The following is a 17,037-nucleotide window of genomic DNA, read 5'->3' as shown; positions in this document are numbered from 1 at the left end:
CTGCCATGCCCCTTCTATTTTATAGTCTTCCTTACTTATTCATAAATGGTTAAAATTTGATTATAGCCACCTTTTGCAATATTTTCTCATTCTAAATCTATGGTTCCCAATTGGATCTTATTTGAGGGTTATGGCAAGGTATTGTCAAAAGTCATTACATTTTTTCAGTGTAAGAAAAATTGTAAATAATAAGTGAATATTTCTGCAGAGAATCATTAAAATAGAATTCCTTCCCTCCACTGTAACAGTTCTTTCATCCTTGTGTCTTTTCAAGAGATCATTTACTCTATGCTTTCCTGCTCAATATAATTTCTAAAAATATCATCCAATCATAATCAACTTGACCCCAAGCCTTCTTTCTGTGTTTCATCTTAGTTTGTAACTATTTTGGTAATGTTAACCCTAAGAATTACAAATAATATTTTTTCCATATGAGAAGCAATTATTTTATCCTTATTAATTTTTTCTTATATTTCTTCTGATTCTCTAGATCAAAATTTTCTGTTCAGTTTTTGTCTTTTCCTCAAAAATACCTGAATGTTCTTTAATCCATTTTCCCCTTGCAGCATTACACTCAGCTTTGTTGAGTAGGTTACTTTTGGTTTCAAACTCTTCTTCTTTGTTTTTTTGGAATCTCATAACCCATGATCTTTGATCTTTTAATATAAAAGCCATAAAATATTGTGTTAAGATGTTTTTATTTCCACAATATCTCTGCTTGCTTGCAATATTTTCTCCTTGACCTGAGTATTTTAAAGCTTAGCCATCGTACTCCTGTGAGTATTTATTTTAGGATCTCTTTTTAAAAAATGGATGGATTTTTTTTTCAATTTTCAATTTTATCTTTTGGTTTTAAAAATCAGGGCAATTTTCCGTAATTATTTCTTTCTAGACTCTTTTAAAAATCATAACTTTCAAGTAGTTGTCTCTTTTTGGTTTGTTTTCCAGGTCAGTTGTTTTGCAATGAGTATTTCACTTGCTCTTCTTTTTTTTAATATTCAATATTATTTTATTATTTGTTGATATCTTATATAGCTAGCTACTAGCTTCCTCTTGTCTAAATTTTAAGGATTTACTTCTTCTATAAGATCTTTTGGATCTTTTTTTCCTAATTGATTAACTTAAAAGTTGTTTTTTATGATTTTCTTTTGTTACTTTTATTTTTTCCTAATTTTTTTTTTTATCAACCGCTCTTATTTGCTTTTAAAAATATTTTAAAAAACTATTCCAAGAATTCTTTGGGGGCTTGTAATCATTTTACATTTCTTTCTGTGAATTTTTGCAAGCAGTTGTTTTGATTTCATTGTTTTCTGAATTTGAATCCTGACCACTGTATCATTGTAGTTACTATCTCTGGTTAGGTTCTTTCTTTGTTAGGTCTATTTTTTGATTATTAATTTTATGTTAGGGTTGTACTCTCCAAAGTGTAGGGGATAATATCTCAGGTTTCAGGTTTTTCATGCTATTGCTTTCTAAGCTTTATCATGGGAATCATATGTTTGGATTTTTCAGAATGTTCTGTAATCTAAGGCAAGGTGTGCCTACTTTTTCTTTGGCTCATACATTGGCCAATAGGTATACTCAGGTATTCCATTCTGTCCCTAAACCACAATCAAGGACCCCCGATCTGCTGCCACTTCAAACATTCTTGCCCCATCCAGTCCCTACAAACTTCAGCTTATCCTTCTGTCCTGAATTTGAAATCAATGATTTCTCCCTTCTATGAGTCACAATAACCAGGTCCCTATTTCTGTCATTGCACTCAATGGTGTGTGCTAACTCTCCTTGCCCACAGCCACAGTCTGAGATTTTGTTTGGTCAACATGATTGACCTCTGGTCTAGTACCAGCAGAGGGCCATTCCATTCCCTCTTCAGTCTTCCTTGATTAGACAGCCTACCCTCATATTGCCTGTGAGGCAAAAGTTCCCAAAGGTCCTTAAGGGGCTTGTGGCTTATCTGCCTCAGAAAGACAATCACCCGAGAAACCCAGTGCTTTCCTAATATCTTCCCAAGTTTTCTTAGGATGGATGATTGCTTTACCCAACTTTTAATTTTGCTATTGCCCTATAATTTAAGAAGTTACTTTAAGTCATGTATGTATATCTGAGTCTGAGGGGAAGAGAAAAGAGTAATGGGGAACACATCATTTCCTATCTTATTCTGCTTTCTTTTTTTATTAATCATTTCTCATTAGGACTTTAAATTGTTTTTATTGCCTCCTCACTCTGATGCATCCTTCACACAGCTGGCAGGATGATTTTCCTAAAGCTTCAGACTGACCATGTCACTTTCCCTATTCAATAAATTCCAGTAACTATTAGTTTTAAGGTAAAATATTAAGACCTCAGTTTGCTATGTGACTTCCTCTACAACCTGTCTTCAATCTATCTTTACAGTCTTATTTCCTATTACTTCCTTTCTCTCTCCTTATAGTTCAGTTAAACTAGTCTTTGAACTATTGTTTATACAAGGCAATATATTTCCTATCTTTCTACTTTTAAATTATTTGTCCCGTGTCTGAAATAAAATCCCTATTCTCTTTTAATGAAGTTGCTTCCATAGAAGTTTAATGTAACCTGAGATGATATCTAAGGGAATTTATGCTCAGCCCTTTTAAGGACAACTAGATGGTAGAGTAGATAGAACTCTAGGCCGGGAATTAGGAAGATTTACTTTCTTAAGTTTAAATCTGGCCTCAAATCCTTGCTGGGCATGTAATGCTGGCCAAGTCACTTAACTGTTTGCCTTAGTTTTCTCACTTGTAAAATGAGCTGGAGAAAGAAATGCCAAACTACTCCATCAAATGAGGTCATGAAGAGTTGGACACAATTGAAAAATGACTCAACAAGATTTTTAAAAGTTATCTGAACCTACTAGAATCCCTATTTAGTTTCAAGAAGAAGCTAGGTGGTGTGATGGATAATGCATTGCATATGAAATCAGGAAGAACTGAGATCAAATAAAGCTTCAGACACTAACAAGTTGTTTGACTCTGGGCATGTCACTTAATCTCTATCAGAGTTTTTTCATCTGTAAAATGGGGTTAATGAAAGCACTTCCCTCCCAAAGTAGTTGTGAGGTCCAAATGAGGTAATAATTATAAAGCACAGTGCCTGGCTTTAGGATTATATAAATGTTATCAATAAATTAATTCAAGACTCAATTTGAATTCTCCTTTCTACATAAGGTTTTTTCATCTCCATATAGTTGTTGGTACTTCTTTCTCAAAAATCACTATATATCTTATTGTATATACTATAGACACATATCTATTGTATAAAATGAAAGAATAAAAATTTCTTTGAGAGTAGGAAGAATTAACTTTTATCCTTGTATCTCTAGAATACAATGTACATAGTGGGTGCTTAATTAATACTTGAGATTGATTGATGTCTATCAATGCATAGACATGCATAGAATTTGGTTTGGATGGCAGGGCAACCTATAAACACTAACACTACTGACATCTTCTCTACAGAAAAGGGGAAAATTGACTTCTCTACAGTCAATGGTAATACTTGTCTCACGGTGTGACAATAAACTCAGGCATGGGAAGCTTAAATTCTGTAAACCATATGCTGTAATATTATGCATCATTCTCTGGCAATAATGTGGATAGGTTTATTCCGATGATTTTATGTTATACTAACTTGATGTAATATATAATTTTTCAGGAGACATTAATTTTGCTCTGTTGAACTCATATGAATATTGAATTTAATATGACTCTTTAATCAAATAAAGTTTTCCTTCAGAGCACTGGAATTTACACTTTTGATGGGGCTCATTCTTCCATGAAAATGAAAAATTCACTCATATTATATCTTAGAATAGGTAAGGAAAGTAGTTCATAGGATTGTGCTGATTGTAACTTGGAATTTAGAAAGTATACATCATGTCTGTGAACAATATAAATGTAATATGATCTATAAGTAGGATGATGAATTAATAAAATCCTTTATTCTTTGTGAATATTTTTGTTTTAGGAAGGCTCTATGGACAGTTTGTATGAACCAGTGCCAGAGCAACAAAATAATAAAGAAAATGACTACTCACTTACTAATACTTATATAAAAAGCAGAGAGCCAAAAAGATCTTCACTGGTAAGTCAAGCCATGACCTTATTTGCCCACTGTTCATTAAGTACCCACATTAATTTATTTTTCTGAAAGTTAAGATTTGACTTTGGAATGAAAGACCTTCCTTCTGTTTTTGATATTTAGAGATTTAGAACAGGAAAAACAAACAAATAAACAACAACAACAACAAAAATTTTGTGATAATTTAGTCTAGTTTTTTTTTTTTTCTGGTGAGTAAATTGAATCTCAGATAGGTAAAGAACTTTCCCAAAGTAAGTGACAGAATATTATTTCATTCCAAATTGATCCCTCCTTCCACTATGCCACAATTCCTCTAATAATGGTGCATTGTGCTTTAATTCTCAAATTAGTTGAGGCTGAAAAGGAAAGATAAGGACTTAAGTAACAGGGTTACTCACTCTTCCTCCACTCCTCTTTTGAACTTCCACTTGAAAATTTTTTCTTGTCTCTTTTGTGGGAGATACTTTATGTTGTCCCATCTCTCCTTTTCCCTTTCACCCAGTACATTCTTCCCTTATCCTTTAATTTTATTTTTTAGATATTATCCCTTCATATTCAGCTCACAAATGTGTCTCTCAACATAGATACATTCCTCAAGATATATTCTTAGTTATTTTCTGTTACTTGCTCTTTCTAGATTGGCTTAGAAATTCCCTTATTTACCCCATATTGGTTTGTTTCTTAAAATAATTCTTATTTTTCCTTCTCTTTGGAATGCTCTACTTTTGTGTCTTCAGAAATTTATCCTTGAAAGTTTCCCAAAAGATAATGATAAATGTTGGAGGTGTTGTGGGAAAACTGGAACACTAATACATTGCTGGTGGAGTTGTGAACTTATCCAACTATTCTGGAGACTAATTTAGAATTATTCCTAAAGAGCTATCCAACTGTACATGTACCAGTGTCTCCACTGGACCTTTATCCTAAAAAAGAGAAAAGGACCACATGTGAAAAATGTTTGTAGCAGCCCTTTTTGTATTGGGAAGGAACTGGAAACTGATTATGGGCATAATGGGAATGGCTGAATAAGCTATGGTATATGTTCTATATTATTCTATAAGCAAGGATCAGCAGGATGATTTCAGAAAACCTGGAGAGATTTGCATGGACTGATGCTTAGTGAAGTGAGTAGAACCAAAAGAACATTGTACACAGCAACAAGATTATGTGATGATCAATTCTGATGGATTTGGCTCTTTTCAGTAATGATGTGCTTCAGGCTATTTCTAATAGACATGATGGAGAAAGCCATATGCATCTAGAAAGAGGACTATCAGGAGTGAATGTGGATCACAACATAGTATTTTCACCTTTTTTATTGTGATTTGTTTGCTTTATGTTTTCTTTCTCATTTTTTATTTTTTGATCTAATTTATCTTGGGCAGCATGATAATTGTGGAAATATGTATAGAAGAATTACACTTTAACATATATTGCATTATTTGCTGTCTAGGAGAAGGGGTAGGATGAAGGAAGGAAGAAAAAATTTGGAATACAAGGTTTTGCAAGGGTGAATGCTTTAAAACTATCTTTGCATATATTTTGAAAATAAAAAGCTAATTTTTTTAAAGAAAGCTTCCTCTCCCTCCTGGGTTAACTTATCTTGTAGAATATTAGTTCTTATTATCATACCAATGATTTCATTTGAATCTCTGAGATTTCCTTATCAAAATTTCAGGTTTGTGCAACACATTTTCCTGTACTTTTGTAAGAAACTAAGAGGGAACTATTGGCCTGTGATAGAAAAAAATATCCTAATACTTGTCCTCCCTGTGCAAGTTAAATTCCTTCCCACTCTGCATCCTCCCCCCTTTAAAAAGTATTGAAACTGTCCTTGTGCTTTGATTAGCTCGGGTGACTAAGTCGAGGGCATTAGCATTTTTTTAGTGATTTGAATCTTAAACAATATAACCTGAGTTTTTAGACCACAAACATTAGTTTGAATAGTATGAAAAAGACTAATTATGCTCAACATCTGTTTTCCTACTTTCCTACTAAATAGCCTTCTTTTGTGTTACCTATTAAAAAAAGATTAAACATATCTCATCTCATCTCATTCCAGTTTAAACTAAAATTACCAGCAGACTGGCCAGAATCATGTCCAGCCCTTTACATACTCCAAGAACAAATTACTGCCTACGGAAGAAACCAGATCATAGGATCATACACTGAAAGATGAAAGACACCTTTAAGTTCCAGTATGATAACTTTCTTTTTGGTCATGCTACCTTTTAAAATATGATAATATCAATAATAAAAGACAAGAAGTTGTTAGCCATTCTTTTTTGGCAGAGAAAAAGAGAGAGGATTTCTGGTGAATAGGTAGACAATTGAATTCTACAACTACTCTTCCATCATTTCTCTGTTCCAGTTCTGAACTACTATATCCTGAATGATTCTTCTATAGTATTCTCTCTGTCTAGTCATATGATGATAAAATTCCTTTCGGTTCTCCCCCAATTAATCTTTGTTGAAATGCTTTACACCATGTTTTTCCTCTTTGATTTCTGAATTTCTATGAATGAATGTGTTTCCTTTATATACAATGGTAACTGACCCCACACTTCTTTTATTTATCTTGGGTTTTTTTTTTTAATAAAGAATACCAATTCAGTATCATATTCAATATGTAGTTTAATCCAACCATGTCTCAGTGCTAACCATGAAATCAAATTTGTCTGGTTTTTTTTTTTTGTTTGTTTGTTTTTTTGTTTTGTTTTGTTTTTTGACTTTTTCTCCTGTGTACCTTTGGGTAACTTAAGTACTATTCTTAATGACATTAGAGGTACTCCCCATGATATCTAATACTGTGGCTATATATAGATTAGTATTTTTCTCCCACCTCAATGCTCTTAGTAAAACCCCATTGGCTTCATTTTCAAGAAACTAAAGACATTCTTATTTAGTTTTATTGGGTTAAGACAAAGAATTTGTTACCCTTTTTTTTTGTAAGCCATGACCCAGATATACAAATCCTATTTGTCAGATAACATTTTACATAGTGCTCAAATGAATTGTTTAAAATAGATACATCATGAATATTGAATGATTAAATGAATAAATTTCATACTACAAGTGATCTAAAAAATCATCTCTTCTTACCTGGCTTTCATCATGGAATGGGTGATTGTTTCAGTCAAACTGAGACCTGTTTAAAAAAAACCTTAGCTTAAAAAAGTCAAAGTTTCTCACTACAGCCAGAGTCCTCTCTAGTCATCCTGATCAATATCTGGTCACAGGACCTAGTTGACTCCAGAGGAGAAAGTGAGACTGATTTTGCACTGCCCACCCTCACTCAAAATCATGATTTAATTTCAATTTTCTTGATTATTTTTCTTTGTTATATTTTCATCTTTATGTACATTTTTGAAAATCTAGTCAAAAGTTATTTGTCACCACCATTTTTTATCTAAAATCACTGATTTTATTAAGCTAAATAGGAAAGTAGACAGAATTTCTTTTTGACATACATTTCAAGATTTTAATCTATATAAATTGCATTTTATATTAATTAATGTTTAGTGCATCACATGTAAATAATAATGAATAAGTAAATCTATAATGGTCATTCTTGTACATTTTCATGTATAGTATCCTTTTTATTTAATAGTTTAAACATATAAGCTAATATTTTATTCACAATTCAAAACTCCCTATTTATGAAAAGCATTATTAAAATCAATTAAATTTTTAAAAGATACCATCCATTAATGAAATACGATAGCAAATTAAAATATATTTTCAAAGAAAAGTAATACTTTCTTTTCTAATAGATATAGCCCTCTACTAATGAGATCAAGGTCACAGGTTCAATGTCCTTAAGAGCTGATGTCAGCTTGATTTGTTTTCGTGAACCCAGGCTACAGCCTTAATATGAAGCATTCATACTAAAATGCAAAAATAACTGATCATTAGCACTGAGGAAGAGAATGTGGATGAATCAATAAATATTTATAAAACCTACTAGAGAAAGAAAATATCTCAAAATATTCCTGATTCAGAGGGTTTCTTCATATACAGATATTTTCTAAGCACCTGCTAAGTCTCCTTGGAAGATTACAGACTTTCTCTTAAATCTGTAGTCAGGTATCAAACAGCTAAGGAAGAATAGATAACAGAATGTCATGGAGCACCATTTCTAAAGAATAGATTATAAGTACTCTAGGAATTCTAAGAGAAGTTTTTATAGGGACCATAAAAACAAATATGTAATAACCATATTGATTTGTGATATTTGAAAAGTAGAGGAGTATTCTAAGGTTGGCATAGCAAACACTCTGTTAAACTTTATCTTCATGTCAGTGAAATTGTGTTCTGGCTTTGTTAGGGCATCAGTGATGAAGGTATTAGTAAAATAGTTATTGAAGGAAGAAAATTAGGTTAACAATAATACTTGATCATCTACATCTTCATCAAGATACAAGCTTTTTAGTTAAATTATTTAATCAATACTTCACACTTAATATCTTAAAATTATTAATCTGATCAAATACTTTGTTAAATTAACAACTGTAGTTTCTTTCTCCTCATGAGGTCTGCATGGTTTCATGTTCAAGATAATTGAAACCTGAAATTTATTTTTGCCAAAATGAAGTGACAGGTCAAATTTTACACACACACACACACACACACACACACACACACACACACACACACACCCCATATATATGTATACACACATTACATATATACACACATACTACATTCACACATACATCACATATATTTGAGGAATAGGCAGTAGTTACTCTCATATTCTCACATGCATAACTTTCACCATTGTACATAACTCAGTTGGGATCTCCCTAGAGTGAATAATTTCAGCTGTAGAAGAAATGTTTGGCAGTGGGAAATTGAGGGTGGTGGATAAGGACTTCCTCAATGGTACACATGATCCATGTGTTTCTTTCTACAGCTATAGCCATTGCTCCACCTTAAAGGGTTTAAAAAAATACACCATAATCCGCAAAGGTTGAATCAATGATTTAAAGGTAACTCCTAATTATCAAATAATATCACAATTTTTGACACATCTTATAGTTGCTCTAATAGTACTATAACCAATAGTACCCACTGGTAAAATCTCTCAGCAAGGTTAGTTCTGAATTTTGTGGCTAAGAAGCCATTTTGATTGGTGCAAAATAACTACCAAGTGATGAAATGAGTATCCTGTGCTTAGCAGTTTAGTCAATTTATTCAGTTCTTTATGTACACATTCCTATTTGATCTTCATGATAAAAAAAAAAAACAAAACATTTTTTTTCCTTCTGGTATTTACCCCCAACAAATTTAAGCAGAGTAAGATTATCTTTATATCTTTCTATACACACACACACACACACACACACACACACACACACACACACACACACACACAGAGGAATATTGCAGCTAGAGAAAACAAGGTGTAGGGGCAACTCACTCAAACTAGTCAGGGGACCTGAATTCATATCCTGTATCTGAAAAATACAAGCTATTTGATTTTTGAAAAATCAACTAACCTTTCAGTTGCTTAAGTTTTTTTTTGCTGCTGCAAAATACAAAGATTTATTACTGTTCTTTTTGGGTCTGTAATGTCCTTATGTAATCCAAAAAACAAAACTACCAAAGAACTGTGGGCAAGGTCAGATCATTTAGAGAGGAACAACTAGTATAAGATGGCTTCTGACGATTTTTTAATCAAGACTGTACTTTGTTAGGTTTGAAATGTTGGTATCAAATTCTTTACTGAAAAAAAATTACGTTAAAATGCCACCTTTGACTTTTATGGCATTTGTGAGACAGAGTAAGGATGGTAGGTGTCAAAGGATTTCCCTGGGGATGACTGACTGCCAAATGTTGACATTTTCTCCTTAACTTCCTTATTCCTGTAATGAGAATGATCATCTTATCCATGCTCAAAAACTCAGATCCCATCATTGCATTGCCTCTAATGTACCTAATTATTTTCAAATACCCTCTCTCATCTTCATGCTTGAAGTAGGTTGCCTCCCTTATCCTACTTCTCTACTATCCCATCTCTATCTATACAAAACTCAGTTCAGCAGACACTTTCCTATGGAACCTCATTTCATTCCCACAGATAGAAACCTTGACTCTATCCTGTCATTGTTTAACTCTTCTATAAACTCCATCATTTTAAACTTGAATCGCTCTATATTTCTTTATATACATTTTGCTTTCTGCTAAATTGTAAGATCATTCAGCATAGAAACTGGTTTCACCTGAGCAATTTCAATCAATTACCAAGCATTTCAGTGCCTACTATGATCTGAATGCTATGTAAACACTATATAATATTATATACATATATGTATATTATATAAAATATATATTTGTACATATGAATTAATGTAATTTGATTATTGGAGATTGCTTTTTATTCTATTCTAATCATATGTGGTTCTCTTAGTAGCAAGTTCTTATAATCTCAAAAATATAACTGGGTTTAAAAGTATTGCCATCCTATTACCATGAGGAAAGCAAGCCTTTGTACCAGTTATGTTCACTTTCTGTTTCAGAATAAAAACTCTATAGAGTTCCATAAGCAATACAAATCATGTGACATAAAAGTGCATGAAAATCATTGCATAATGGGTCATAAAATCCAAAAATTAAGGCACTATTTCTGATTATCACATAATAGAGATTCAAAATATCTGTTGGGTGGATGAAGGAATAGAGGAATGAATAATACAGTAATGAATAGATTTAGGCAGCATGTTAAATGAAAAGAACATTGGCTTGGAAGACAGAAGATTTGGGTTCAGGACCTAAGTCTACTACTAACTAGCTATATTACTATGGCCATCATTTTCCTTTTAAAACTATAATTTTTCTCATCTGTAAAATAAAGATTGAAATAGATAATCACTAATGTTACTTCCAGCTATATGATTCTGTTAAATAATGGGTGAGAATTTCTTAATTTATTTCTTTTTAAACATTTTTTCCTAATTTATTTCATATATCATTATAATCACATTAATCACTTATAAATTATAATCACTAATCACTAATACAATAGTTTATTGTATGGTCAGTCCAGGAATATTTTTGTAATATTTTATTGGATAAAATAAATATGTATTCTCTCAAAAAGGTTATAGGAAACAAAATACTATTTTCAAACAAAAAAAATTAAAAAGAAATTCAAGCTATTTTAAGATATCTTACCTTCCACCACATTTTCTCTTTATTAATGATTATTTGTCTTATTCTCTGATTGATTTCACTTCACTAACCCTACTCTTCATATTTGAAGTCTCCCTATCTTATTTGTTTATACTCAGGATGCAGAATTAAGGCTTCTCATGAATCATTTCGAAGTCTGAAACTTTTCAACAGCAAGATTATTTACTGAAACTGTTTCACTAAATATGGCTATTAACAAAAAAGTAAGGGTTGAAGGAGCAGGATGCATCTCCTTTATCAATCTCTCCTAAGATTCCAAATTGAGTTGGGATGCTTAGATGAAGAAATAATACCTATAGGAACATAATTACCAATCTTCTAATAATTAGCATTATTCCAAATTGGAAGGAATTATTTCCCCTTTACTAGAAGTGTTTAAACAGAGATTGAACCCTATCTTCATTATTTTTTAGATAAGGAACATGATTTGGAATTGAATGAGACCATCTCTGAGTTTCCTTCCAACATTAGATTCCAACATTTCCATTAGTCAGACTAGATAAACTCCAAATAACATACTATATACCACCTGCTTTGATTTTTTAATTTAAAAGAAAATCCTCTTTAGTTTAGTAATGTGAAAAGCTTGTGGATTTAGACTTTTAATATTATAATCTTAATGAAAACTCATCCACATGATAGAATGAAGTAACAGACAACATCTGGCATCTAGAATTTTTTCCTTTGTGAAATAGGTTTTTCTTTCTTAAATTTCTATTTATCATAGTCTTTTACAGTACTCTATTTAAAGTCTTATGTAAATACTGGTTTCTTCAAATTACCCTTATTCACTTTTTTCAATATCATAGGGTTTATACTTTATTATTATTTATCACAATATAACAATTTTTAAACATCCTTAAAGCTCTTTCAAAATAATCTTTAGGAAAAAATAAAGCAAAATATGTAATAGCCATAATGTCTGGTTAGTGTTAAATGTTGTTTCATTGCTATGTGGTTTTAACAATAATCAACATAACTGGGACCCATTTGGCATATCAGAACAAATTCACCCTAGAGGTTCCAGTTCATAATAATACCTATGGTTCTTTTTTTTTTTCTTTCTATTTTTCAATTTTTTTCTGAGATCAATTATTACTAGCACTACTTTTTTTTCTAATAAATTCATTCCTGATCCTTACTTTTGTGAATGTATATATCTCTTATTTCATATTCTTGCTAACTTTTCTACTTTAGTTCAATTCCTTAACTTGTCTTGCTATTACTTAATTACTCCCTCCACTCATGAACCCCTCCTTTATCTTTTTCCCCTCCCCATCTTTTTCCTTCCTCTTTATTTCTTAATCTACGCACATTGCCCATGGCTTCTACTCCCTCATCCTATTCTCTCCCCACTTAACTCTTTATAAATTTTGGCGGGTGCTACACCCTTTACCAATAAATTCTTTCTGGTCAGACAGCCAGGTAGAAGAGGCTTTTATTAACATCAATGCTTTCTGAAGATAAATTCCAGTCTTCTCTACTCCTATAGTAAGTTGTTATGCTTTGGTTCTTTCTCCTTTTTACTTTTTAAAAAATTAGAATTTATTAGTGTAACCCACCTTAATCTTGTGATGTAGGGGATGATACTTCTAGCTTCATTTCAGTTCTCCCCTCTGGCAGGGAAGCCAAAAGCAAGAACTTCATCATCCTGCAAGTGCTTGCAGCCAGCAGCTTCCCTGCTCCACTGCTTCTGCACTCACAAGCTTTTCTACTTTCTTCTCCTCCAGGACCCCACCTTAGTAACACCTGGGCCTGCCATTCCTTAATAGTCCACTGACTCCCTAGGCTGTCCAGGAGGTGAAAGTTCCTGTGATTGGGACTGAGGCTACCTTTGAATCCAACTACCCCAGAAATCCACATTTGCTGTGTCTATGGAGTTAGCTTGGAGGTGGTTATATATCACACCCAATTAAATCTTGGTCTTGGGGGCTTCAGGTTTTCTTGGCTTATACCAAGAGGACCCCCATTCTGTCCCAATCTTATTTGTTTGTCACCAGTCTAATGTTTTCCCAGATGTTTAATTTTGTTTTGTTTGTGGGAGAAATCTATAAAACTTGGAATTTTCTGATTTATTCTTCCATCTTCCCAGAATCCTCCCTCCCATATGGTTCATTTTTGACCCCAAGCAGGTGTCTTCTAGCAAGTCCAGAAATTGACTGAATGGTGCCTGAAAGGAGTATACTTTCTTCTCAACAGTGCATTGAGCCTATACAAAAATTGACCATATAATAGGACATAAAGACCTCAAAATTAAATGCAAGACGGCAGAAATAGTACATGCTTTCTTTTCAGATCATGATACAATAAAGACTACATTCAACAAAAAGTTAGAGGTAAATAGACCAAAAAGTAATTGGAAACTAAATAATCTCATCTTAAAGAATGATTGGGTGAAACAGCAAATTATAGACACAATTAATAATTTCACCCAAGATAATGACAATGATGAAACATAATATCAAAATTTGTGGAATGCAGCCAAAGTAGTAATAAGGGGAAATTTTATATCTTTAGAGGCTTACTTGAATAAAATAGAGAAAGAGAAGATTAATAAATTATTATTGCAACTTAAAAAGCTAGAAAGAGACCAAATTAAAAACCCCCAATTAAACACTAAACTTGAAATTCTAAAATTAAAAGGAGAAATTAATAATAGTGAAAGTTAAAAAGCTAAATAAAACTAAGAGTTGGTTTTATGAAAAAACCAATGAAATAGATAAAATCTATCTGGTAGATATGATTAGAAAAAAGAAAGAAGAAAATCAAATTATTAGTCTTAAAAATGAAAAAGGGAGAACTTTCCACCAATAAAGAGGAAATTAGAGCAATAATAAGGAATTACTTTGCCCAACTTTATGCCAATAAATTTGATAACCTAAGTGAAATGGATGACTAGCTCCAAAAATATAGGCTTGCCAGATTAACAGAGGAGGAAGTAAATTGCTTAAATAGTCCCATACAATATATGTATATGTGTGTATATATATATATATATATATATATATATATATATATATATATATATATATATATATATATATATATATATATATAACAAGCTATTAATCAATTCCCTAAAAAAAAAAATCCCCAGGACCATATGGATTTACATGTGATTTCTACCAAAATTTTAAAGAACAATTAATCCCAATGCTATATAAACTATTTGAAAAAATAGGAAATGAAGGAGTCCTACCAAATTCCTTTTATGACACAGACAACCTAAACCAGGTAGGTTGAAAGCAGAGAAGTAAAATTACAGACCAACCTCCCTAATGAATATTAATGCTAAAATTTCAAATAAAATATTAGCAAAAAGACTACAGAAAATAATCCCCAGGATAATACATCATGACCAAGTAGGATTTATACCAGGAATGCAGGACTGGTTCAATAGTAGGAAAACTATTAGTATAATTGACCATATCAATAACCAAATTAACAAAAACCATATGATAATCTCAATAGATGCAGAAAAAGCATTTGATAAAATCCAACATCCATTCCTATTAAAAAACACTTGAGAGTATAGGAATAAATGGACTTTTCTGTAAAATAATCAGTAGCATCTATTTAAAATCATCAATAAGCATCATATGTAATGGGGATAAACTGGAACCATTTTCAATAAGATCAGGAATGAAGCAAGGTTGCCTACTATCTCATTACTATTCAATATTATATTAGAAATGCTAGCTTTGGCAATAAGAATTGAGAAAGAGATTAAAGGATTTAGAGTAGGTAATGAGGAAACCAAATTATCACTCTTTGCTGATGATATGATGGTATACTTAGAGAACCCCAGATATTCTACTAAAAAAGCTATTAGAAGTAATTTCAGAAGTTGTTCAATCTCTTTCTCCATTAAAAGCCTCAACTCCCCTGCAAATTTTCATGCTAAAAAGATACCAAATATTGGATAAATTTTATTTAAAACCAATAACAAAATTTGCAGAATGGATTTATATCTAATCCATTTCAATGTTAACAAAATTATCATCATTTAAGAGAGTATCATGCCACTCTTTAATATGATGCTGTTTTACCTATAAGATCCCCATGACTTATAAAACCAGCTAAAAGATAAGTCAAATTTGCTTCTTAGTTTAAATGATATCCTTCAGCATAGATCTTTTGAAAATATAAGATGTGTAACTAGAGTTTTCTCTTGTGACAAGATAGATGTACTGTCTCTTTTCCTACAAGGAATGAGTATAATTTTCTTCTTTTGTCTGTATGCTAGTTTTCTAATCTTGATATCATTTTAAAGGGTAGGGTTGGTGTAGAAATATTGCTGGAACTCTGGGTATTACTGCTCCCTCCAATTTTAATGACCAGTACAATATTCTAAAAAGAGGATATGTGAGCAATAAGTAATTGCTGCCTTTTTGGTATTTTCAGACAAAGAAATATTTGTATCCTTTCCCTTTCTAGATTAGAGGGCAAATTTTAATTCACAATTTTTTTTATTCTTTAAGGATTATTTATGTTTTACATTTGATTAATTATTATTTTAATATCTTAGATGATATAATATTGATTGGTGTTGCTTTTTAAAAAATTGACGAGTGGAGAATTTGAGGAGGTATAGGCTACTGGAAAACTAATTCCAATGCTCTGATTTGAAAATTTCTTGCTTTAACAGAAAGCACTTGTTTAAAACAAGAGTTAACTGATTCAGAAATGCCACATTTGTTATGCCAAATTCATATTTAAGTTCTTTGTATATGATTATGAAGTAGAGAGAGTAGAAACTTTCTTTTTTGGAGGACAGAGACAAAGTTGATGATGAATGCCCTTTGTCCCTTTTCAAGAGAAGGTATCATTACTGGGAAGTGATGAGATTATTCAAAGAAGACTTTAACTCCAAGTCTTTGGCTCTTATCAATAGCTTCAGCATGAAGCAATGGAAAGAAAGTGAATTTAGAATCAGACGACCTATATTTATATTTCACTTATGGTATTTCCTCCTTTTGTAACTTTAGGCAAATTCCTTTACCTCTCTGGTTCTTCATTTTCTTATGGATACAATGAGAGAGTTAAATTCTATGAATATTAATGTACCTTCTAGTTCTATATCTATAATCATAAAGAAGCAAGATAGTTTTAGGGAATGATAGAATGATGGAGAGTAATTTGTCATTCCTATGTACATTTCTCTATAAAAAGAATCTGCAAAGGTCCTGTCATCTCTTCAATTATAATCCTTCTCTGGGAGGAGGTTTCTTTTCTGTACAATGTTTTTCTCAGTGTGCATGTTTCTTGGGAGGTTTCTAGAGCCTCCAGCCAGCCTCTTCTTCTTCCTGAACCCTGGCTCTGAATCTCCTCCAGCTTCTTGTCCTTCCTCAGTCCAGGCTCTCTCCTTCCAGACTGCCGTCTAAACTCAATCTTCCAGTCTAGACTGCTTCCTTGGCCAACTACATTCCTCTTTTATGCTCCCAGAGAATGGGCCTGTGAGAACTCAAGGGCTTGTGGAAAAATACTTCAACCAATAAACTTGCTCCTCTTAAAGGTGCAAACTCCTTTAAACATGTAAACACCCCCTCTCCCCCTCAAGTCCAAAGGTGCAAACTCCTTTCAAAGGCCTAACCAAAGGTGTGAATTCTGAGCTAGAGAATTGTTTAGACAACCTGAGTAATCACCTTATAATCCTAACAAGAATCCCCATACATAGTACTAAGAAGTAGTCAATTCTCATATTTTTTTTCTTGAGACAATTGAGGTTAATTGAATTGCCCA

The 17,037-nt window shown here is 32.2% G+C and overlaps 1 protein-coding gene across 1 annotated transcript in view; it reads left to right on the top strand.

Annotated features, from left to right (window-relative positions):
* SAMSN1 (SAM domain, SH3 domain and nuclear localization signals 1) overlaps positions 1-17,037 on the top strand; it is a 178,521-nt gene that overhangs the window by 3,195 nt on the left and 158,289 nt on the right. Inside the window, exon 2 of the mRNA XM_074300439.1 lies at positions 3,988-4,104. Within this exon, the coding sequence (XP_074156540.1) occupies positions 3,988-4,104 (117 nt within the window). The remainder of the gene's footprint in view (positions 1-3,987; positions 4,105-17,037) is intronic.

This window comes from Sminthopsis crassicaudata, chromosome 3 (genome assembly GCF_048593235.1).
Source record: "Sminthopsis crassicaudata isolate SCR6 chromosome 3, ASM4859323v1, whole genome shotgun sequence".
Lineage (NCBI taxonomy): Eukaryota > Metazoa > Chordata > Mammalia > Dasyuromorphia > Dasyuridae > Sminthopsis > Sminthopsis crassicaudata.
The sequence above is the reverse complement of the archived record's forward strand: the minus strand, read 5'-3'. Positions and strand labels throughout refer to the sequence as shown.